This window comes from Sinocyclocheilus rhinocerous, unplaced genomic scaffold, assembly GCF_001515625.1.
Source record: "Sinocyclocheilus rhinocerous isolate Xijiao unplaced genomic scaffold, SAMN03320098_v1.1 scaffold12657, whole genome shotgun sequence".
NCBI classification, from domain to species: Eukaryota; Metazoa; Chordata; class Actinopteri; order Cypriniformes; family Cyprinidae; genus Sinocyclocheilus; species Sinocyclocheilus rhinocerous.
In genome coordinates, this window is record NW_015627702.1 from 9,784 (window position 1) to 33,650 (window position 23,867).

The following is a 23,867-nucleotide window of genomic DNA, read 5'->3' on the forward strand; positions in this document are numbered from 1 at the left end:
GTTCGTTGTAGTTTTTGAAAAGTGATTTCTGTTAAATAAAACATCTCCTTTTGGAGTAGACTTTGAGCTTTGTAACTTTGCAGATATTTTTTATGCTCAAACAGCAACATTACAGACTAACTAAAGTTGAAAAAGTGAAAAAGCATAATAGGGGACCCCTTTAAGACCCGTTCACACCAATAACGATAAAGGCAGCTATAACGCTAAATATATTCCCTGATAGCACACGTACATCACAGAGACGTCTATTTGCATTTACATCTGCAAGACGTTTGTTTTAGAGTGTTTGCTCATCTGCAATACGTCTACAGGACGTTTCCTATCAGATGTCAAATAGACGTTTAGAAGATGTATGTAAAACTGACAAGTCGGGTGTATTCTGATTGGCTGTCAATGTTTTAATCGTTCATCAGCTGTGTCGTTATAGTTGTGGTGTGAACTTAGAACTTAGAATAGGGTATTCTAACAGAATTAGGATGCTTTTTAAAACGTTATCATTATATTTATCGTCCTTGGTGTGAACGGGTTTTGTTATTTACATATTTGCATATTTGTTAAATGATTTGCATCTTAAAATTTATTCACAATATACATTTTTGTGTACGCACCCTGGGAATCAAACATTTGCATTGCTAACAACAGAAACTTATAGTATAGTTTAAAAACACTCCTCTATTAATTTATTGATAACAAAGTGATTGTTTTATAATATTACTTTGTTTTTGTCCTAAAGACATTATCACAGCATGGATGCCTTCAGCAATTACGACCTCCTGGACGCCCCCACGGGCAGAAAAGTGGCTGAGGGACATAAAGCCAGTTTCTGTCTGGAGGACACCAGCTGCGATCCGGGTGTGAGGAGAAGATACGCCTGCACAGCTCACACACAGGTCAAGAGAATGAAGTGACTCATGTGAAACGTCAAATTTTCCTCAATTAAGTCGTTTTATTAGCCGAACTATTGTCTTTTTTGGAGCAGGGATTGGGCCCAGGCTGCTATGACACCTACCATGCCAACATCGACTGTCAGTGGATTGATATTACGGATGTTTCTCCTGGAGATTATATTCTAAAGGTGAGTTATCAGTTAGTCATTCCATTATTTCGTTACACCAAAAGTTAGAAACACCTTTTGAATCTGTGAACCATTGACAGGTAACCGTGAACCCAGGCTTCCAGGTGCAGGAGTCTGATTTCTCCAATAATGTTGTTAGATGTGACATCAGATACACTGGGTCGTATGTCCAAGCGTATAACTGCAGAATCACAGGGTGAGTTTTAAAAAGCCATCGAATCAGAAGTCTCTTTATCACACTTTAATGGTGTTTATTTATTTCACAGATACTGATCCGGTTTACTTCATACAAACCTCCAGTGGTGCTCTGAATTGAAATCCTCAACAAAAAAAAAAAGTAATAATAAGTTATGGATAGATTGAGCATTAACTTGACTTATTTTTACTTATTTAAATTTATGTTCTCTGCAGACACTCATAACAAAGTTATTGACATATTCAGTAAATGTTTAATAAGTGCCAATAATGCTATACTATGAATTTCTTTTAATTTATTAACCTTTTGTAATTTAAAAAAGTATTCAATTACATTGTATATTTTGCTTTTTATTTCTGTAAGTTGGTGTAAACGTTGGTGTTACAGTTTTAGAAAAACTCAAGTAAATAACATTCACAACAGGTATGTTTTGTTCAAAGAAGACTAGAAATAAAGTTGAGAGCTCACCCAGATTTTTATGGTTCATTCATAGGTTTTACTGCTAGTTAGGGGTGTAACGGTTCACAAAATTCACGGTTCGGTTCGATACGACACAGGGGTGTCACGGTTCGGTATGTTTTCGATACAGCAAAAACAAAGAAATGCCAGACAAATTTCCTTGATTTTGGAAGGCCTTTTGACTTTTGCCGTTTATCTAAGATGATTTTGGACGCTTTTTTAACATTCGTTTTTTATTTATTTGGTTCCACGGTGTTTGCTGATTTTCAGTGTTTTATATTTAAACTTTGTGTAAGTTATTTGTTATTTTATATGAGGCCTATAGCATGTTGTGTTTGTATTCGTTTTGCTAATAAATTAAACATTCAATGTTTAATGTAAGTGAGTTTATCGTACTGTTTTGTTGTTGTCAATTCAATCAATTGACGCCGAAATGCCATTAGTTCGAAAGTGAAAGTAAAATGGCGCACAAGCATTTAAGCTATTTAAAAGTGAGGAAAAGAGGGGAAACTCTAACGAACTACCTCACCGTCATAACCTGGAGTACATTATATTTCACACACTTTAAGCTCTTATTTTCCCCCAAATGTAATAGGATTACTTCAAGTTACGAATCGTTCGGTTTGTAATGCGTACCGAACCGAAAGCCTCGTACCGAACGGTTCAATACAAATACGTGTATCGTTACACCCCTACTACTAGTTCATGTTCTTTAACCACTGGTTCATATATATTCATAGTTTTCTGAAGTGATTCTGGATGTGGCTCAAATGAAAATGGGTCTGGGGTCAAATCAACACAGCCAGACATCAGAGTCATGAAAGTTCAGTTTGCTCAAGACCTCCAAACATGCTGAGAGTGCAACAAAGTCTCCGGAAACGTTCTCTTCTGCTTGAACATTTAACATAACACGAGAAAGAGAAATTCCTATTGAAACATTCATATGAGAGCTGAATTCAGAAGGAAACTCTGTCACTTTTGACTGTGGAGAAGACTTCTATTGGACGTTTTGAAATGAGCCACAACCTGAGTGGCTGGGAAATTTGATTAATATGTGTTAATTAAAATGAAAAAGCCCACAAGGGGGTTACTGTAAATCATAGACAAGGCACTCATTGAGAAGTGTTAGTCTCAGGAAAAAATGACACATGCTGATGGTGAATGATGTTTGGAGAGGTGAAAAACATCTCTGATGAATGGTGGGGTCCTTTCCTTTTTTAACTAATTCAGATGCACAAATAATCCATTACAAATCATCTAAAATTGTTAAACAAAATTGGTCATCTAAAATTGTTAATGTAGTTCAGTTAGAAGTTTCCAGTTCAGATAGAAATTAAAATAACAAAGAGCCTCTTTCTAACTCTTCTAGAATTAAAGACATGTATTTAGTTGAAGTTTGTATTGAAGTGCATATCTTTAAAGAAGTAAAAAAAAAAAAAAAAATCAGAACATCTAATGCCTCAAAAGTATAATAAGATATTTAAAGGGATAGTTCACCCAAAAATGAAAATTCTATCATTAATTACTCACTCTCATGTCGTTCCAAATCTGTAAGACCTTCATTTATCTTCGGAACACAAATTAAGATATTTTTGATGAAATCTGAGAGCTTTCTGACCCTCCATAGACAGCAACGCAACTGAAACGTTCAAGGCACAGAAAGGTAGTAAGGACATCATTAAATTAGTCCATGTGACATCAGTGGTTCAACCTGAATTTTATGAAGCTACAAGAATACTTTATGTGCACAAAGAAAACAAAAATAATGACTCTATTCAACAATTTATTTTCTTCTGTGTCAGTCACGAGTCACACATGCGTCATGGTACTCTCATGAATGCGCGTTAAAGATTGACATGGAAGGGAAGAAATTGTTGAATAGTCATTATTTTTGTTTTCTTTGTGCACAAAAAGTATTCTGGTAGCTTCAGGACATTACGGTTGAGCCATGCCACATGGACTATTTTAACGATGTCCTTACTATCTTTCTGGGCCTTGAACATGGTAGGATCCTTGTTTTTGCAGGGTCTGAAAGCTCTTGGATTTCATCAAAAATATCCTAATTTCTGTTCCGAAGATGAACGAAGGTCTTGCGGGTTTGGAACGAGACGAGGGTGAGTAATTAACGACAGCATTTAAATTTTTGAGTGAACTATCCCTTTAATGCTTCAACTCATGTTCATGCGACATTCAAATATAATATTTACATTTTGACAGGGAAATTTCTATTTGAATCCACAATAACAATGCTATTTTTGTTTATTCAAAATGTCATTAAAATGTTATTCATACATTTGAATGTGCATAACCTTTCTTAGCATACAAATTCTTTTTTGGGCCACTGTAAAGGTGTAGAAATGAGTTGTTATTCTACTCCAGTCCACTAGAAGCTTAACACCTCTGACCACACAACTTTCCCATCCTATGAAGAACACACAGGAACAGTCAGTGCTGGCATCTTTTCATTCACAACACCTACACAGACCTCTCACCCATAAAGCATCATGGCATGTAAGGATCACATAAACTCGTGTGTAAAGCTGCTGCTGCTGTCGGTGGTGTTGTGCGCGGCACGCGCCTCTGCTGACAGGACTAAAACTCTCGACTTCGATGTCAAACCTGGAGGAGTTGTGCAGACTTTCTCTGCCAAACTTGTGAGTAAAGCTCCTTAATATTTTAGCAACGAATACAATTTGAAAACATGTTTTTATGAATCGAAAGTTAAACGTATTCGTTGCACTGGCAAGATTTCGTCTTTACATAGTCGCTTTTTGAAAGTATATTAATACTGTACTTCGTATCTGTTAAAATGCATGTATATTAAACTCGTATAGTAATGAATGCATGCTGTGCGCGACGCGTTGAAAGGAAATCCACCCGTCGTCTTCTCATTGGACTGTCGCTGACATTCACTGCGCCGCCTAGCACACGGCTTGAATTTTTAAAGGAATAGTTTAGTCAAAAAACCAAACTTATTACATTATTTACTCACCTGCATGTTATTCCGACACCGTATGACTTGATTTCTTCTGTCATCTAATTTTGCTGCTCTTTTCTAATGAATTAAATTGGATGGAGATGTGAAGAGCCGAAAAGGCTAATGCTACGTTCAAGTCCTCCTGGGACGTTCGTATTTTTTTAATTTATTTTTTTACTTGTAACATTTTTTTTAATTATTTTTTTCCCCCCCTTCCTTTATTAGGATCAGCAACAAATATACAACACTAGTACCAACAAAATCTTAAAGAAAATTTCGAGTTTCCCACTCGTAATAACGACTTTGTGGTGCGTTCAACTCATAAATACGATCTATCCAACATGACTTGAACACACCATAAGTCCTGATAAAGTAGTCCGTTTTACCTGTGGTTATAAAGCTGCGTCCCAAATGACGCACTATGCACTCATACACTTTGTACTTATGCACTATGTACTCGATCATGTAGTGTATGAATTATATAAGTTTATTTTGTCATTCATAATCAGAGTCTGATAGCCCCTCCCAATTCGCTACATAATTAAAGCTGTGACAGTTGAAGTGTCCAACATTCCACACTTCGTTTCTCGGTTAAGTGCATCATCCGGGTATTTAAAGTGCACTTTTTCTTTTTGGAATTTTCAGTGTGAACACACTACTCGCACTATTTATACTAAAAAAAGTCATAGAATGAGTGCATAAGTACGAGATTTGGAATGCACCTTAAGTCTTATGAAGCCATTCGATTTCTTTATGTGAGGGACAGACCAAAATATTGCTCTCTATCATACCTCTCAAATCAAATCTCATATTCCCTGATAGCACAAGTACATCATGGAGACGTCTATTTGGCGTTTGCATTTACATCTGCAAGACATATTTTGAGTGTTTGCTCATCTGCAATACGTCTATAGGACGTTTCCTATCAGATGTCAAATAGACGTTTAGAAAATGTCTTTAAGATGTTTGATTTAGAATGTATGTAAAACTGACATCTTAAAGGGATAGTTCACCCAAAAATACAAATTTAATGTTTATCTGCTTACCCCCAGGGCATCCAAGATGTAGGTGACTTTGTTTCTTCAGTAGAAATACACCACTATGTCCAACTGGCGCGCGCACGGCATCCGATGCGCGAGGTGTGTACGCGCTCTGGCGTAGTTTACGCAAGCGCCGGAAGTGATCTCTTTATTAGAGGTAAAAATTGATATAAATACTGTTCGGTTTCTCACACAAACTGATCGTTTCTTGTCTTAGGACATCAATGTGTCGTCACGAGCCGCAGGGTTTAATTTGGATTTGTCTGTGCATGTTTTTTTTACTCTCATAGATTTTGTTACCATTGCCATGCATTATACGACTGATAGACTGCAACGGCTGGACTTAAAAATCATAATTTGGGTTCTACTGAAGAAACAAAGTCACCTACATCTTGGATGCCCTGGGGGTAAGCAGATAAACATCAAATTTTCATTTTTGGGTGAGCTATCCCTTTAAAGACGTCTGTCAGATGTTTGTACACAGCAGATGCTTTCCAGATCAAGAGATCTTTAACAGACATCTTGCAGACGTACCTGTGCTGTCTGGGTTCAGATGTAAGTAGCGTTAGGTGTGACGCAGTGTTCATTGGTTTTCATTCGTACCACGTTTAAACCTTTCAGAAACGTTTTATTTTAGTATTAATAACTGTCGGTATTTTGACAGGAACTATTGTTACCATGGTTATTTTTGTAAGGGTCAACATCCTTTCAATGCAGAGCCTTCTTCAAAAGTTCAGTTTAGTCTGGTTAATTTGCATATTACGTAGGTGGAAGCTTGGCATTGTCAACCTGTTTATCTATTTACAGTGATCTGTTTCTTGGTTTCGTTTTAGAAAAAGTATAAATGCACCTTCAGATATGCTTGTCAAGGAGGAACCAACGAGGTAAGACATATTTTCTGTTATTTATAAACTAAAAGTATACAGTTCACAAAATAAAGGTCAGTGCAACAAAAACAAAACTTTTATTTTGTAGCGCATTATATATAATGCGCTACAAAATAAAAGTTTTGTTTTTGTTGCACTGACCTTTATTTTGTGAACTGTATACTTTTAGTTTATAAATATATATATATATATATATATATATATATATCTTTGATCTTGTTTGCTGAGAAGTTTGTTATTATATTTTCAAAGATAAAATGAGGAAATTAAAAGTTGCTGTTCGACCCTCCTAAAATTTGTAGCTTTGTATCTGTAAGCATTTTAAGACAATGCCAACTATTGTTACGGCATCAAGACATTTGTCACTCTGGCACTAACGACCAGGAAATTGTAGCAATTATGCTCCTGTTGTAAAATGTCCTGATTTCACAGAATTGCACCGTTTCAGACTTCAATGTGAACCCTTTGTGCTTTAATTTCCTCTAGCAATGGCAAATGAGCGTTGGACTGAGTGACGATGACCAGATGTTTTCCTGTTCAGTATGGAGGTAACTTTCAAAACGTTGGTTTTTGGTGGTTCTACTTAATATGCAATACCAAAAATGAGGTATACTCAGAAGTACAAGCAAATCTAATCTCGGTTTTCTGTGTTTTCAAACATTGTCGTGTAATTTGAGATGAAAGAGGGAACGATACTGATTTTTCTCTGTCATTTTTTTTCACGATAGGCCCCAAGGGAAGTCATACTTGTTTTTTACCCAGTTCAAAGCTGAGATAAAAGGAGCCAAGATTGAATATGCCACCGCATATGTAAGTATCATATTAACTTTAGCTATTCTTTATGACCTGACACCACATCAACTGAGTGAAACATTCAGCAATCCATAGAATATATGAATCAATATGAAGAAATGTGCTTTTAATGCGCTGGCGCATTTCATCAACCAAGAATATTCAGATGATAACTTTTTATTTGTGTGCTTTGCACATACAAAGAATTGGCACAGGTTTTTGAAGATCTTGTTTAAAATTTGTCCTTAGTCGTGACACATTGACATTTGCGGCAGATCAAACCTTAATTCAGATTCCTAACGCTCGGCGCTCTCAGATCAAAAGCAGTCAGCCCTTTTTGTGCAGGAGTTGCATATCAAGACTTCGTGAAAACATCTTTATCTTCAGGTTAAATTGAAATTCTCAGTAGCGGGATGACAGTGATATCCTGGTGGCCTTGTTCCCTGTGTAAATGTTTGAAACAAGCGCTCCATAGACTCCATGTCTCTTTTTGTTTGCTCAGTGAGGATCTCTTTGTTATTCAGCCCACTCCTCTAGGCTTCTCCGTTAATGTCTTCATTCTCTCTCTTTCTCTTCCTCTCAGTCCCAGACGGCCGTGGGTGGACAGAGGGATGTTGCTTTGAAGGAAGAAGAGTACAGTGTGTCAGAGTCTTCAGGTGAGTCTGCATATTCCTACTTCCAGCGAGGTTGACGCAGCAATGGGGAAAAAAGCCTGGAAATGTCAGAGCATTTTTTTTAAATCTTGGCAATTTCAATACTGAATATAAATGTTTCTAATCAAGCACATCTTTATTCTGTCATTCAGTGACCCACAGAGAAGGGACATTCCATTCCGAGCTTTCCAAGCTCACTGTCATTGGTCGGACACGCCATGATGAACTCTGATTGGCCCATCCGAAAGAGGATTGTCCCATCACTCGAGGACATTTATTTGACAGCTATGGACACTCTGGCACTTAACTGCTCACTGTCATAAGTCAAGCAAAGGAAATCAAACCACGGGAAGTTATGAAAGAAAGAACTTCCTGTGATAGAAAATTCTACAGAGATTTCCTCTAGAGGCATCATTACATTAAGAACTGGACTGATCATCTAAGGGAGGTAGATGAAAAGTCTATTATCGGACAATGTACATGCACATTTATTCATATTTGTGAGGTGATATGAAGGCTTCTTCAAATTAAGTTCAGAGCAGTAGATTGATTTCTATTCCTGGCAGCATTTATGGGTTTAGGGTTTCAGCCTGACTTTGACTTCATACCTGCAAATCTGATTATCCTGAGCGCATTCATGCTCATACTTACTTTCTTAAGCTGGTGTAATGGCACGCTTGTAGAGAATTTCCGCTAAATCTTTGGGGTATCCTTTGATTATTTCTGTGGTGAAGGAAAAGACAGAAAAACAGTTACTTGAGTTCCTTTTTTTTCCCCAATTGTGGTTTATTCTGATAGCTGATGTACTGGAATTTTTAATAAATCTTTTCAGAACTTTTTGGTTTGACTTGTATTAATGTTTTTCATAAAGTGAATGTGAATTCTCTGTTTCCAAGCACTGTAATCTCTTGACATCTTTTGCATTTTATTGCACTTCAGTGAAATTTGTATAATTCTGCTGCATGAACTTTAATTACACTAAAATGTGTTTGAAAAGAATCTGCAGAAATCCTTCTATGTGCAGATTCTGGTCATATTGTGGGATTTGTCCACTCAGCTCTGCAAAAGGACTGTCAGTACCACAAATGTAGATATGAGCATCTGCACCATGTCATAATTCTCATTGTCAGCAGTTCTGGAAATTAATGTCTTGAGCCGACAACGTTACATTTTACCTACATTAGATTCTGTGCCATTAGACTTTAAAAAAAATATATAATAATTTCCAGAAAATGCTTTATACCGTCCTACATCTTTAAAACGCTTGAAATGAGCATTGCAATACACATGAGGGAGACAAAATGCTGTAAAAGTACCTTTCGCCCATTTTCATTTCAGTACCTGTTGAAAAATGCCTACATTTGAATACTAAGTACTGTCGCATTGTGTTTTTGTTAAAATATCCTCAGGATGTGTATCTGAGAACATCAAATTGCTAAGGCAAGACTTCAAACACTAGACTAGAGTTAGGAAAGCAATAAAAAAAAAAAGAATCCTTTAACAGATGGGGGTTGCTGGGAGATTGGAATTGTGATTGCGTCCCATTCCAGATGTCATCTAAGGCTAGAAATAATCTACCGCTACCTTCGGCTTGCCTCTGACGTACAGTATTTCTAAGAAGTGGTCCCCAGTGACCCATGTCACTCTAGATTTATTAGTACATGATGTTTCTGTCGTGTCCTCCGTATAGACCTAAAGAGAAAATGTATTACATGGTTCACCTGCGGTCTAAGAGACTTTCCGTTCAATAAATTGCTGCTGCACTCTGAGTTATCGGATCCCGTAAAGACCAAACTTACCGCAAAGGTGCCTGTAACATGGTACACCATGTAGAGTGTGTAATGCTCCACATTGTACCCTGAAGCCACGGTCTGCTCAAACAATGGTCGAGAGCAGTTTCCGTCTAAAGGGGTAGGGTGGCGTCTTCTGACCTTTGTCTTTTGCTTTAGGATTCACTCTTCCTGTTGTGCTGGCGTAGGGGTAAGGAGGAGGCTTCTGGCTACTGTGCCTTGAAGCAGTCACTGATGTATCTCTTTGAGAAATTACCAACTTCTGAGTTGATCGCCCTTTGTTGAACTCATTATGAGGAACATCTGTTAATATTCCCAAGTGATAAATAAACCTTTACCTCCTTCATTTCCAGATGTATCTCTTTCAGGCCATGTAGAACCTCCTCGAGATTCACAACAACTCTTTGGATCTGGTCCCGAATAGCTCTTTGCGAGTGCTTAGAGCTGAAAGTGTAAGACCCTCTTCCTGGTCCACTGAGATCCCCTTGGGAGACCTTTGCTTGACACTTAAGGTGCATAGAATTGGTCTTGTTGACATCTTTGGTAGACAGCATAACTTCATGCACCAGACTAGGTCTGTTAAATTCTTGCATGACACGTCCCAGGCATCTACTTAAAGTTCCCTGTCCGTTAGAAGTGCAAAGTTCTGCATTCTTATTAAAGGTCGAATTGTGAGTGGCACTTGCGTCCATCCAGTCCGATGCATGTTGTTCTGTAAGCAGGGCCCATCGCACAGAGCCTGATTGTTGCTCCGCTGCACAAACAGCCACTCCACAGTTTCCATGACCTCTGAACTGTGTTGGCGCGTCCAGAGCACACTTCCTCAAGAAGGGGTGTGGCTCGATCTGGTGCCGATGGACCACAAAGCTGCATTCTCTCAAGCTGTAGTTCACAGAGACGCTGTTATGTTGCAGGCCCTTCCCTGGAGGTCGATTCCACCGCACGCTGGTTAACTCTGTCTGACAAATCTGGCCAGTCACGTCTAGCCGTGCATGACCCCCCCGATTAGCTAAATGTTTCTTGGCAGTATATCCATTGAGGGGGGAATTCTGTTGCTTTGGTCCACAGGTGTTCGTTACGTGGTCCCCAGTCCCAAAATAGGCAAGGATGTCCGCTTGGGGTCTTTGAATTCCATTTTGTAGTTGGTTTGAAGTGGTGGGTCGCATGCGTAGCTCCCCGACCCCTTTTGTCTCGGAGAACATTCTGCGGCCCAAGAAGGGGACTCTCGAGAGGACGTGTCCCTTCTTTAAGTGTCCCGGCCTTGTCATTACCAGGAGATGTTTTTCTCATCTGTCCTGTCTTTAAACTTTCTCTTGCATGTTTCTTTACTCTGACCTCCACCTTCTGGTGCGTTGTTTTCTCCCGCAGATGTTATCCCGGTGTGTTTTCTTCCTCTGGACCCTTGCCCTTCTTTCTCTCTTACCTCACTTCGCTCCTGTCGTCCTCTCGTTGGTGGCAGGCCTCCGTTTTCCACCCTCTCTCTCAAACTCCCTGCATTTCTGTTCCACTGGCTGTTGCTTGCTTCCTGCCTTTGACTCCCTCACCATCCCCTCTCTCTCGCTCGCTCGCACTGCGCTGCCTCCCTTTCTGGTTCATTCTTCCTCTCTCCCTCTCTCCCTCTCGTTTACCTACTTGCAGGAACTCGTAGTACCTCAATCAATGAGGGGGGGTCGTGGTGGGGAGGTTTAATCCAGTGCTGATGCTGTGTGTCCATGTATGTTCCCAGCCTCAGGACTGATCTGATTACTCCTGATTTGCCTCAGTACGCTATAATTACTCCCAGGATTTTATAGCAGGATGCCATGGGAGGCACTCTCCCCCTCTAGTGCTTTATGGGGCATCACAGGCAGGGCTAGTCCCTAAAAAAACGCACGAGGATGTGACTTTTAAAATTAATAACCTGGCACACTGCAGCATGAAAATACTTCTTAATGTCTTTGGTTTATTTCTGGTTTCTCTGGTGTGTAGGGGTTCTCAGAAAGTGCATATACTCAAGTTTTAATACTACATTAGGAGCATTTCAATTGCATTTTTTAAATGTTTTAGTAACCACAACAGTTTTATGAGCTATATAATGACCTATAGAAAAATGTAATTAAATTGGAAAGTCAATTTATATGAAGAGTTCATTTGCAAAAACCGATAAACGACACTTTAAAAAAAAAAAAAGAGCTGATTGCCGTGCATTATTCTCCACATATAGCGCGATCTGAACCCTAAACACGTTTTGTCAAAAAAGCCGGTTTTGTCCATTTTCAAGGCATCCCGAGTTCACGTTTCACTGCAGAAGCCGACAAGCACCCTTGTTATTTTTGAACAGAATATTATTACTTAATCAAAACAACCCAACTGCAGTTTGATTGATATTACTTGGAATGCGCAATAAAAAAACGTGATTTCTGAAAAAAATAATTAAAATGGAGTTATCGGTTTTTGCAAATGAACTCTTCATATATTTTCCACAGTTTTAAGTATTTCTTTGTTGTGGGACTGAAGTCCCGTGGAAACATTTATTTTCTTCACACTGCATTTGGTTCAGTGTTAATTTTGACAGCAAATTTTGATTTAGATTTACTCATAGTCTTTGGACTAAAATGCCATTTAGTTTTAGTCATATTTTAGTCATCTGAATTGTTTTAGTCTAGTTTTAGTCAACTAAATATTTTAAGACTTTAGTCGACTAAATCTACAGTAGATTAAGTCGGCTGAAATCTAATGGGTTTAGTTACAGTGTAATGTATTTATTAATAATTTCTCTAAAATTTCCAAACTTATTATATATTCCCGGAGAAAACATTTATTAACCTGGTAATATGAACATGCAATATAGACACAGATTTAACTGTTCTGACACATAACATGTCTTTACCTCAAAATTAAATAAAACCACTTCTCATAACATAACATGGTCCACTTTTCAATGAAATACCAATGGTTCTATAATATGCATTCTTTATAACAACTTGCTTACTTGCTTACATATTTATATAGATTAAATTTAGATTAATCCTTATTAGGGCTATTAAAAGTGATTCAATCAAGAGCAGTGAGTGATTTTCTCTTTTGTTGATTCATTAACAATAAGGACAGACAACAGCAACTAAATTAGGCTGCTGTCCCTTTAAAAAAGACTGCACGGATTCAATATACTGGTATACATCCGATATTCTCCCAACAGTTTTCATTCTGGACTGGATCTCTTCCCAGTCGCCCCTCCCTAACATTTTCATCTAATTTTTATTCGTTGACAAAATTCAATAGATTTTCATAATTTTGTCATTCAAAGAGTTTTTATTTCGTTATCGTCTTGTTTTTGTCTGAAAAAATGTTGTTGGCAAAAATTATGACGAAAATTACTCATCAGCGAAACATTGATTTGGTTTCAGTTCTTTTCTCATTTCCACATAAACTGAAAGATCACTCTGAGAAAGGTCAGAAATTTTACCTCTAACACAGTCTCTGATTCATATCAACTCAAACTAAAGTACATCCAAAAAAAGAAAAAGAAAACTTACATTGGGACTGCATTTACTAACTATATTTTATTATAAACTACTACTTCATGGCCTTGATATTGCAAGATAATAAACAATTACAGATACTATACAATAAACAACTGAAACAATTGTTTCATTTTTGTCTCATGACCTCATTACATCGTATATATATATATTAAATTTGCTTATTTTGTACTTTTACATTTTGTGTACTTTTGGCAGTCTGATCAAATAATGTAAAAAAAATTGGATTTAATTGTTTTCAGTTCATTCATCACTCTCAAGGTCAAGTTGAGGACGTTGCATTTTGGGATACAGCATTGCACACAGTGCATTTTGTTGTATACTGGATGTCAGAGCTAATGTAATGCAAACATAGAATTATGTATATTTTGTACATACTCCAAGGATCGTAATAGCAGCATGTTAGCATGCTATTCTAAACAAGAAACTGATTTGAATACAGCAGTTTGGTGATGCTAATGGTGCATACATTTCACTTTAAGAAAAATAAATTTGTATAACACTAGGTCTGGCAGCCGACAGCGACATGACTAAAAAGACACTGTTCAATGTTACTGATAAACAACTTGAAAGAAGCAAACAAAGATGTTATCGTCCATGTTGCTTTTGTGGGCTAACGTTCCCAGAGCGCTGGTCGGAGGGCCTTCTGTTTGACACCAGATACATCAGAAAGCAGTGCTTTGAGACGTGACTCTCACGCTGAGTGCGAGCCATAAATAGTGCAAAACGCGGCTGTTCATTTGAAATTCATTTTGGATGCATAAGTGCTGTTACCTGTCAAGACTGATGACACTATATAACACTAATGGTCTGCAGATGCTGTTCAACAGCTGTGGTGGGTTTAAACTCAAACACTTACACTATTCAGCGCTAACGCTATGCTCGTTTTCTTTTTTGTACTGAATTTTGATAAGACAAAGCACCGGATCTTACAAGCCTCTGCTAGCTGATTATAATACATGCTATAAATGTGATTCCCATCTTTGTCTTATGGTCAGATGGTCATTTCTACACCTCTGGTGGCGGTTACCAAGACAACTGACAGGCAGCCGAGTAGGCAGCCATGCGTTTTTGCAGGTTAGGTGTGAAGGGACATTGCGGTGAACGGGTCAATGCATGAAGTCATGGCCAGCTATTAATAACTCAGAAATTCCACTTCCAATAAATGAAAATCAGGACAAACAAGGTGATTTAACCCACACAGAGGGGTCCGTAATGTAATGTCGCTGATAGTACAACCTTGAGAGCCGTACAGAATATCAATGAATTCTTTATATAGGCTATGTATTTGTTATTATATAAATAATTGCTTTACACTCACGTTTGCTTTTAACTGAAAACAAACACAGCAGGTTTTAGATCCCCAGAGGACACTCTAGAGGAGAGAAAAGCGAAGGAGGAGGAAAAGAACTTGCCAGGTTTAAGAACGTAAGTCCCTGGTAACTGACACGTCTCCGGTATCAGCCGAAGGGAGATCGAGCATCAGCAGAGAGAATAAAAGCGGTGTCAGAACGACACACCGAAACAGCCGTGAGAGGAATGGCAAATGAAACCAGAGTGTCATTTTCACACGTTTTTATATTTTTATATTGTCTCGCTCTCATCAGGCCCGTGAACATCCCTGCGATTGGTTTCAGGCTCGGGACTGCCTCCGAGAGAATTAGGATTATATTTATATACTGATACCACACTGTAAACATTGATGCCATACACAGACATATTTCTTAGCATGAAACCATCAATATGTTCAGAATTTGTTTTAGTGAAAATTAATACATGCTCCTGGTCTTATTGTGAAAGATTCCTCTCAAAAGGAAAAAAAAAAGTCCTTGTAATCTTTAATCTAAATGTAATAACTCTTATTCTGAAATGAATGCATTTTTTGGCTTACATCGCTAAAACATTTATTCAACCACCTGTCATACAGAGCAGGTCTATTCTCGGTAACGCCCACATTTCACAATCTAATCAATAAAACTTTTTTTTTTTAATCCTCAGAATATTATTTTATCCCAAAATACGTCATATTCTAGAAAAAAATGGGTTGGAGACACTGTATTATGTTAATGCTAAACATGCATCTGCAATGTCACAATTCATGTAAGGGGAACGAAAAAGTTCTGGAAAAAACTATCTAGGATGCCTAGCGAGATTAGCATACTGTAATCCAAGGCAAACATGCTAATACCACTTGGACTCTTAAACTAGATTGTTCTGCATTTCTTCGCACTAAATAAAAACAGAACACATGCCTCTTAAGAATGACACATTTATACACACACACACACACACACACAAATACCGTACGTATATACATAATTTCTAGAAAATAAAAAAAAGCAGTGTACATTAATAGAACTTGTTTGTGATTAACAAAAATAACCAAGCAAATGTGAATGCTCAGGTGACATCTGCAAAAAGCAAACAAGGTATCCAGTCCTTTACCTGTTTAAATTGGCCCAAAACACCACATTTAAGAGGCATTTGAGACTGAACCCTGAGAGGTTTTAGGATAATCAGAAGGTATGGCTTTCACTGCGGTCAAAGTTACTCAAAAGTTTCACTTTTTCCATTGAAATTGTTGATATTTTATTTATTAGATGGAGCTTTACTTAAAAATCTAGTGACAAGACGGCAAATTCAAACAACACTCTGCTATTGACTTAAAAAGAAAAGAAAACAAAATAATTATAAGTGCATAGATAGAGGGGGGGGAAAAAAAGGCCAAAAAACAAAAAATGTTCACCAAGAGCTTTATATAGGCCTTAAGGTATCCCAGAAAGATCAAAATAACTCAAACTTTGCGATTCTTTCAGTTTGTCATTTTGTAAAAAGACTTTTTAAAATAAAAGTTTAAAATACTCAAGTATACGTACAAACAAAACGTGGGCAGATTTGCAATTACAATGTAAGTCTATGGAACAAGTATACAGCTGCCTCATAGACTTCTACTAAGAGCATTTCTGCATGCACATTTTACAACGTTTTTGTGCTAATCGACATCCTCACCCAGTAAAATATACAAAATAATCTGTCAAAACTGCTGGAGCTAAAACAAACTGATGGCAGAAATGGGACATTGAGACTTTAAGTCGTTGAATTCTTTGTTCAAAACAATCAGAAGTGACGTATCAGGGAAATAACGGCTCAGTTGTGTATATAAAACCTTCATTAAAACAGTAAATAAACATGTTGAAAGGTAGTACAGTGACATTCTAGCACATTCTTCGTTCCTCGATAAGGAACTGCATCGTGGTAAAGACCTCCCATCAGCAGGGGGCGATATGGAGTGGAAAAACAAACACAAGACGAACGTAAACCGCTATGACCAAGTTTAGAAATCACAGGGGTGACGGTTTACAAATATTTCAGTATCAACCTCCAGATGAATCACATCAGACATGACCAAAAACAGTCATTTTGGGTTGCGGATTTAACGTGTCTGTTTTTGGGAAGCGAGAGGGTGATGCTGCAGGCTCATTTCCTAAAATCAGAGATGAAGCGTTGCATACATATCCCCCAGTGCATTTAGCATTTGCAGTGCTCGAAATGTCCTCTCAGCATCAAAAAGGTTTGCAAATGGGTCCTTCATTTCCTCTGATGGTGGATCTTAATCTGTGCTCTCAAATTACCTTTGGACAAACGGGAGCAAGATTTGCATTGGTGCTGTAAACCACCTCTAACCCCCGTTTTTAAAAATACAGGAGTCAAGAAGACGTTCCACTGGAAGGACAAACGTACATTCAAGACAGATGATTTAGTGTCCAATGAACAAATAAGGCACGAGATATTCCGAGCTTAAGCTCCATTTAAAACACACAAGAACATGTTCAAATAAATTTAGCATTTCCATAAACAGGTAGTGGTCAAAGATTGCCGTCATCCAGCATCTTGTTGACTCCTTCACAGATCTTCTGCAAGTGGCCGCGGTATACTTCCGAAGGTCCATACAGCGTCGCGAGGAACTCGCAGTCGGAGAAATGATTGAAGACGTGGTTGATACGGCTGTGAGATTTCGCCGTCAGGTGCCGGTTGATGGCCTGGTGCAGCAGTTCGCGGCAATCGTTAAGCAGGTTGCTCATGACGCGGCGGTCGAAGGTGAAGTCGATCTGGTAGAAGCTGACGGCTGTCATCGCGAGCGTGTGCACCTTCTTCTGGAAGCGCTCGACCAACGCAAGCTCCTCGTTGTTGAACTGTCCATTGCGGTGGAGGACACCCAACTTGACCACCATCTTAATAAGGTTCTTGATGATCTTCTGGGCCTCCTTGCGGTTGCGCGTGTACTCTTTGGTCACCCGGTACAGCTCATCCAGTACCTCGCTGCTGGTGTCATCTATGAAGAGGTTGGCAACCGTCTTAGTCGCCATCTTGCTCATGAGCTTCTTCTGGGCCTGCAGGGCCAGGCTCTTCGTGCTGAACGAGTCCATGATGTCTACGGATGAGACACAAACAAAGACAGCCATTCAAAATGAGCTTTCCAAACATGAAAAACTTAAAAACGGAGCTGTGGCTTAGCATTCTTCCAAACAACCGTAACGCATCCAAATTGGAACAACAGATGTTTATCTTGAGTGTCTCGCCTGGAAGCGTATATGGAAAGAGTAGATGACTCCCACGTTGAAGTCAAAACGTGCCAAACATCGACTCTTGAAATCAAACACAATCTAATGAGAGGGACACAAACCATGCTGTTTATAGTCTCATACAAATAACAGTTCTTTATTGGTTCAACATCCATTGGACAAAAGATTCGTTATAGTGGAAAAGATTCTTCAGATCGTTAAAAGGTTCTTTAGGGAACCTAAAATGGATCTTCTATGGCATCTCTGCAAAAAACATTTGGAAGCTTTATTTTTAAGAGTATATGAAACACGCTAGACATTCATGCTACACGAAGACTTCAAAAGGTTTCACTTCAGGACATTTTCTCATCAAAGAGGCAAGACATAAAAAGGTTTCTGAAGCTACTCCCTATACAGGTTTCCTTCCAGCACATACAAACGTAATGGTAGATTCACAGATTTTGTATGCAACTAAACAATCCGTAAACAACATCCACGCATTTCCGTTCTCACACGGCAACCACTACACTTTAGATGGTTTAACAAAACAATGGACATCCTAAGTCTCGTACAAGCCTGACAGGACAATTTCCCCTTCTTAAAATGACCGCTCCCTGGGGACGTGTTGCTCACAACAGAATCCCTTCAAGTCTGAGTCACTGCAATGAATTGTTGCTAATTAAACCACAGAAGTCATTATGAAGTGATACCGTGCGTGGTCTGAGACTGGCGGATTCTCCAGCACATTGTCTTTTTGCACACACGCCATTTGCATTTCTTTGAAAAGGCCTGTTTGATGTGACTCAATTCCCTGAGAAAATCTTCACGAGACTGTACCCCTGGTTAGCGGGACTTCTAACGCCGACTGTTTTCAGAGGATTGCATGCAGATTGCTGAGCCTCGTATTAATGTGTCGAGATTAAAGGTAAATTAGTTTGAGAAAGGGACATGGCGGGGAGACTGGACTCCCGACAGAAAAATGCTAAATTTAGATGCATTTGGCCATTACTAACTGCTGTCAAAATACTCCCGCAAAACAGATGACACCAAAATCATCACAAGGAAATCTGGTCTCAGAAAGGAAATGGGTTTCCAGGCCAGATTTCTCAGTTGATACAAATCTGAAAACGTGAAGTCTACATTCTTCTCTCGTTTCGCATTGCCAACTGCAGCAGCATAAAATAGCTGAACGCTGGCCAAGCAACATTGGACAGTAACCAGCTTCACAATGTTATAATTAGTGGCGAGTTTTCCATGGGTGGAAACAAAACAAGACATAAAAGCTCATGTAACAACAGAGACCAGCGTGACCCCTGATATCCCAGCAACGCTCATGGTGTTTGATTCAGCACTGGACAAAGACGTTGTAACACAAAACTGAGGTTTTCAGTTGCTCAGCATCAACCAGAAGCCAACACTCACCTTCCTGGAGGTATAAGGTTGCGTTCTCCATGATTGGGGAGTGGGAAAGCAAGAGATTGTGGAGGACGGTGGAGAACATTGGAGATCACTGAGCCATGCCTGTCTGTCTGAACTGATTGTTTCAGGTGTGTGAGGCTGTGAGTGATTTCACCTGTAGGTTTGGCTGTTAGCTCCTACTGGTGGATGATGGAACTACACCCAATGGATCACTTTCTCCAAGTATACTTGACCTCCTTGACATCTAACAAGCCTCCCCAGCAATTATGCCTTGAGGAACCAAGGAACAAGCTTCCTGAAGCTGGAAAAGCCAACAAAAGCGCTCCTGTCCAAACTCCAACTAACATCTAGCTCTGTTTTCAGTTATGGACTGAGGCAACAGAACCCCAGCATGTAACAGCAGCATGTCTTTCATGTGGTTTTGCTCTTGTTTGCTGCGTTTGGTCTTATCGATCGTCTGCTGTGCAGGGTTCATGTGGTATAGTCAAAATGATACAAAAAATGCACTCTTTTTTTTTTCTGGCCACACAGATCTAGAGAAGCCTGCGGTGACGTGAATTATTCAGCGGTTTCACAGAATTGTCCTGCATTTTAATAATGCATGAACCAATTTAGGAATAAAGGTTTGGGTCGACTAAATGTGTTTTTGTGCAAAGGTGATCAAAACCTGGAACGTTCATTATGAGAACGAGTCTCTCCGACAGAATTAGCGATCGTGAGATACAAGATGCCGAAAAGATAAGAAAACGAACCTGTTGTTTGTTTAAATAAATTGAAGAGGTGAGAAACTGCAAGCCAGATCTACTCCAAATGCCGCTCTGATTATTCTAATTTGAATAATAAGAACAACAACAACAATAATAATAAATATTATTATATTTTATTTATTAAATAATACAAATATTTGCAATTGAGATCATTAAAAAATATTATCATTTTAATAAAATTTAAATAATTAAATAAATAATTTGTGATTTAAATAATTATTTAATAATTATTATTATTATAAATAATTTGTGATATATGTACACACATCTTTGAGTAATTATTGTGTATTTTGTGTAAATCTGTGTACATTTTTGCTGTGATTAAATTGTTTATTTTAATGTTTAATTATATTTAAATGTTTAATTCATATTTCAATTATTATGATATTATACATATTTATTTAAGAATTAAATAATTATTCATTTCTGTGATTTTTAAGTAAATATTTAGTAAATCTTGTGCAATTTCGTGTACATTTCTTTTGCTGTCATTAAATTTGTTCAGTTGAAACTGAAAAACCTGTTTTCCAGTTTAAAAAAAAAAGGTTAATTGTGACTTTATTTCTTGGAATTGCAACTTTGAACAATTGCAGTTTAGTTTCTCATGCTATCTCATGCTAATTTGTCTATCTCATAATGTGACTTTATTCATTATTTTAAACTTTATGTCTGTATGTCAACAAAGCCTATGGCTTGATAATAAAGGCTTTGGGAGTTTGTTCGAAATGTATTTGCATATGATAAATGCCAGTTAACATGAGCCTTAAAGCCCATAATAACTGACTATTGAGTACAGGACTTAATGAAGGTTCAGACAATCTGAAGATACATCCCAGACAACTGAAAGAACGCAGACGGTTAATGTTTCCTAGGTTACAACTGAAGCCTCCATGTAAGTGAACTTTGCAGTCCAGTTAATAAGGTCATATCCCCCTGTCTCTGTCAATGAGTTACCGGCCTGTTACTCTTACAGACGTTCCATTGTATTAGCCTTCATCTCAAATATGTATTACACTAGTATGCTTCTTTTGCATGCATAGAAATGTAGCCTACATCTGTCAAACTAGCAATTAGTGTTGACATAATGTGCATAATGTTAAAATTACATAAGGTTCAAATTGGTCTATGCATGCAATAAAAGCACAAGTTCTGTTTTATTCTCAAAACAGAAGTACATTGTAGAGAATAACTTTATGCATTGACATCACTGAATAAACAGTATGCACTCAATAATAAAAGCATGTGCATTCTATGCAGAACTGTTGATTTTCATATAAACACAAATGAAAAAAGGGGTTCATGAATGCACAACATGCAGAATAATGTGTTACTGAAGGCAGTCAGAAACTCACTCACCTCTCCACTGTTTGAACCGGATACTGGGCGTCTAAAGAGCAACTTTCGTTCTTCAAACCTCCATCTAAACACCCCTGACAACAACCTACAGCCACATGAATAAGGCTTACAAATATCTTATAAAGACGGTAAAAATGTGTCCAACAGGTATGTGTTGGGTCTGCGCCGCTGCTGTAAATAATTCAAGTGTTTTCTTCTCCCTCTTTTCGCGTTTGGTTACCAGTTTGTAACCTGACTCCACCTTTTCGAAAAGTTTCGAACTTGAGGGGCCAAGGCTCTCGTTGAGTGACGTTCTAATTGACCAATCACGCTCGGGTTCTGAATCCCAACGGGCCAATCAGAAGGCAGAGAGGCCCGTGCGTCCAGCCTTCCACATGGCTTCCCGTCGTTATCCTGTGAAAATCCAAAGGCTGAAAATTTCCCAGAGAAAATTCTGTTGAACATTGAAGGGGGACTCTCGTAACTAGTCATTTGTCATCACACACTCTCTCTCACACACACACACACACACACACACACTCTCTCTCACACACACACACACACCTGTAATTTGAACTCTAATGTACCTGATAGTTTTATTATGCATGTATTTTTGTGCTTCGTTAACTTTGCATGAAAGGTACGAGACAGATTGAACATCCAGTCATTGCTCTCCGGATGTCTTTGACCTGTTTTTTTCCCGTTCATTAATGGAACACATTTAGAAACATCCGGTGGCTGTAAATAAACACTAGAAAGTCTTACCATATAACATCCTCTTCAGTGACTGCTGACACAAACAGCCCTAACACCTGCGACCACAGATGGTGATAATCCTGTACGTTAATAATACACAGGAATGATACTTATTCTAAATGTAATGACATTTTCTTTCTCTATTTTTTTTTAACACGAATGCATGAAATTTCTCAACATCAATTTATTATTTTAATAATGCTTTTACTACTATTATAATTTGTAATTTATTCAGACCTTTCACTAGGCTATATGGTTTATATATGGAAGAATGCCGCGCGTAATTATGGGATGTTACTGTACACAGGCCAATGGCGCCGCCTAGTGTTACAACTTTGTATTGCTGCGTTTGGGACAAATTTTCTTCAATTATAATTTTCTTAATATACTTTTTTATTGAATGCTTTTTAATGAATTAATTAAATAATTTTTTTGTTTTTACATTTTGAATTAATTTATGGGTCAATTAGACATAAGCAGCTACATAACGGTCGGATAATCTGTGAACATGCATTTTTTTAGCACACATTTCTCATTTGAATGTCATTTTGTTCCATTTTGGTTTGTCATCACATAATAAATTACTAAAATAGCCAGATCCACTAATAATAATAATAATAATAAAGTCTTGCAGATGTAAATGCAGACGTCAAATAGACGTCTCGGTGATGTACGTGTGCTATCAGGGAATAATAATAATAATAATAATAATAATAATAATAGGCCTAATAATAATAATAAACGCCTCCAGTAATATAGTACAAGTCTAAACGTCTTCATGTGATTATTGTTGATTCATCTAGAAGGAATCTAATGCAATGGTTTAAAGTTTAAACAATCTATACTAATGTGATTATATATTCATTATTTATATATGGAAGAATGCCGCGCGTAATTATGGGATGTTACTGTACACAGGCCAATGGCGCCGCCTAGTGTTACAACTTTGTATTGCTGCGTTTGGGACAAATTTTCTTCAATTATAATTTTCTTAATATACTTTTTTATTGAATGCTTTTTAATGAATGAATTAAATAAATTTTTAGTTTTTACATTTTGAATTAATTTATGGGTCAATTAGACATAAGCAGCTACATAACGGTCGGATAATCTGTGAACATGCATTTTTTTAGCACACATTTCTCATTTGAATGTCATTTTGTTCCATTTTGGTTTGTCATCACATAATAAATTACTAAAATAGCCAGATCCACTAATAATAATAATAATAATAAAGTCTTGCAGATGTAAATGCAGACGTCAAATAGACGTCTCGGTGATGTACGTGTGCTATCAGGGAATAATAATAATAATAATAATAATAATAGGCCTAATAATAATAATAAACCATGCCTCCAGTAATATAGTACAAGTCTAAACGTCTTCATGTGATTATTGTTGATTCATCTAGAAGGAATCTAATGCAATGGTTTAAAGTTTAAACAATCTATACTAATGTGATTATATATTCATTAAAGAGAGTGCATTTAAAAAAAATAACATTAAGCAAATTATCTTTGCTAGTTAACATGAAATGTACTTGAATAAAACGGAAATTCTGAAACCCTACTAGCCATAATAAACAAAACCTTTGAATTTCCTTCCCTTTTCTGAGACGCATATTAACAGTTAGTCCAC

General features: G+C 37.7%; 4 protein-coding genes across 5 annotated transcripts in view; 2 read left to right on the forward strand and 2 right to left on the reverse strand.

Moving 5' to 3' along the window:
• Positions 1 to 1,275, forward strand: part of LOC107733348 (protein-lysine 6-oxidase-like) — an 8,980-nt gene extending 7,705 nt beyond the window's left edge. Inside the window, exons 4-6 of the mRNA XM_016544936.1 lie at positions 734 to 890; positions 980 to 1,075; positions 1,156 to 1,275. Coding sequence (XP_016400422.1) covers positions 734 to 890; positions 980 to 1,075; positions 1,156 to 1,275 — 373 coding nt within the window. The remainder of the gene's footprint in view (positions 1 to 733; positions 891 to 979; positions 1,076 to 1,155) is intronic.
• Positions 1,276 to 4,131: 2,856 nt separating this feature from the next.
• LOC107733317 (myeloid-derived growth factor-like) lies at positions 4,132 to 8,918 on the forward strand. The gene is made up of 6 exons (XM_016544890.1): positions 4,132 to 4,384; positions 6,581 to 6,631; positions 7,121 to 7,182; positions 7,363 to 7,444; positions 8,010 to 8,082; positions 8,232 to 8,918. The coding sequence occupies exons 1-6, from the start codon at positions 4,235 to 4,237 to the stop codon at positions 8,309 to 8,311; spliced, it is 498 nt and encodes a 165-aa protein (XP_016400376.1). The 5' UTR covers positions 4,132 to 4,234; the 3' UTR covers positions 8,312 to 8,918.
• Positions 8,919 to 9,874: 956 nt separating this feature from the next.
• LOC107733351 (uncharacterized) lies at positions 9,875 to 11,438 on the reverse strand. Its single transcript, XM_016544948.1, has 2 exons — positions 10,208 to 11,438; positions 9,875 to 9,889 (listed from the first exon to the last, which is right to left on the reverse strand). The coding sequence occupies exons 1-2, from the start codon at positions 11,135 to 11,137 to the stop codon at positions 9,875 to 9,877; spliced, it is 945 nt and encodes a 314-aa protein (XP_016400434.1). The 5' UTR covers positions 11,138 to 11,438.
• Positions 11,439 to 16,182: 4,744 nt separating this feature from the next.
• Positions 16,183 to 21,722, reverse strand: LOC107733325 (tumor necrosis factor alpha-induced protein 8-like protein 1). 2 transcript variants are annotated; one of them, XM_016544909.1, is made up of 2 exons: positions 21,495 to 21,722; positions 16,183 to 17,822 (listed from the first exon to the last, which is right to left on the reverse strand). In XM_016544909.1, the coding sequence occupies exon 2, from the start codon at positions 17,815 to 17,817 to the stop codon at positions 17,257 to 17,259; it is 561 nt and encodes a 186-aa protein (XP_016400395.1). In that variant the 5' UTR covers positions 17,818 to 17,822; positions 21,495 to 21,722; the 3' UTR covers positions 16,183 to 17,256. The 2 variants fall into 2 exon arrangements, with proteins under 2 accessions (XP_016400395.1, XP_016400388.1); XM_016544902.1 differs by lacking the exon at positions 21,495 to 21,722 and adding an exon at positions 19,375 to 19,766.
• Between the last annotated feature and the right edge of the window lie 2,145 nt (positions 21,723 to 23,867).

Bases quoted from the DNA above. Each gene is read 5' to 3' on its own strand.
- LOC107733325 (XM_016544902.1), bottom strand. From the start codon at position 19,453: ATGTTCTCCACCGTCCTCCACAATCTCTTGCTTTCCCACTCCCCAATC. The intron at 17,823-19,374 runs GTGAGTGTTGGC...TCTCATCCGTAG, and splicing joins AACCTTATACCTCCAGGAAG to ACATCATGGACTCGTTCAGC.
- LOC107733317 (XM_016544890.1), top strand. From the start codon at position 4,235: ATGGCATGTAAGGATCACATAAACTCGTGTGTAAAGCTGCTGCTGCTG. The intron at 4,385-6,580 runs GTGAGTAAAGCT...GTTTCGTTTTAG, and splicing joins AGACTTTCTCTGCCAAACTT to AAAAAGTATAAATGCACCTT. The intron at 7,183-7,362 runs GTAACTTTCAAA...TTTTCACGATAG, and splicing joins TTTTCCTGTTCAGTATGGAG to GCCCCAAGGGAAGTCATACT.
- LOC107733351 (XM_016544948.1), bottom strand. From the start codon at position 11,137: ATGACAAGGCCGGGACACTTAAAGAAGGGACACGTCCTCTCGAGAGTC.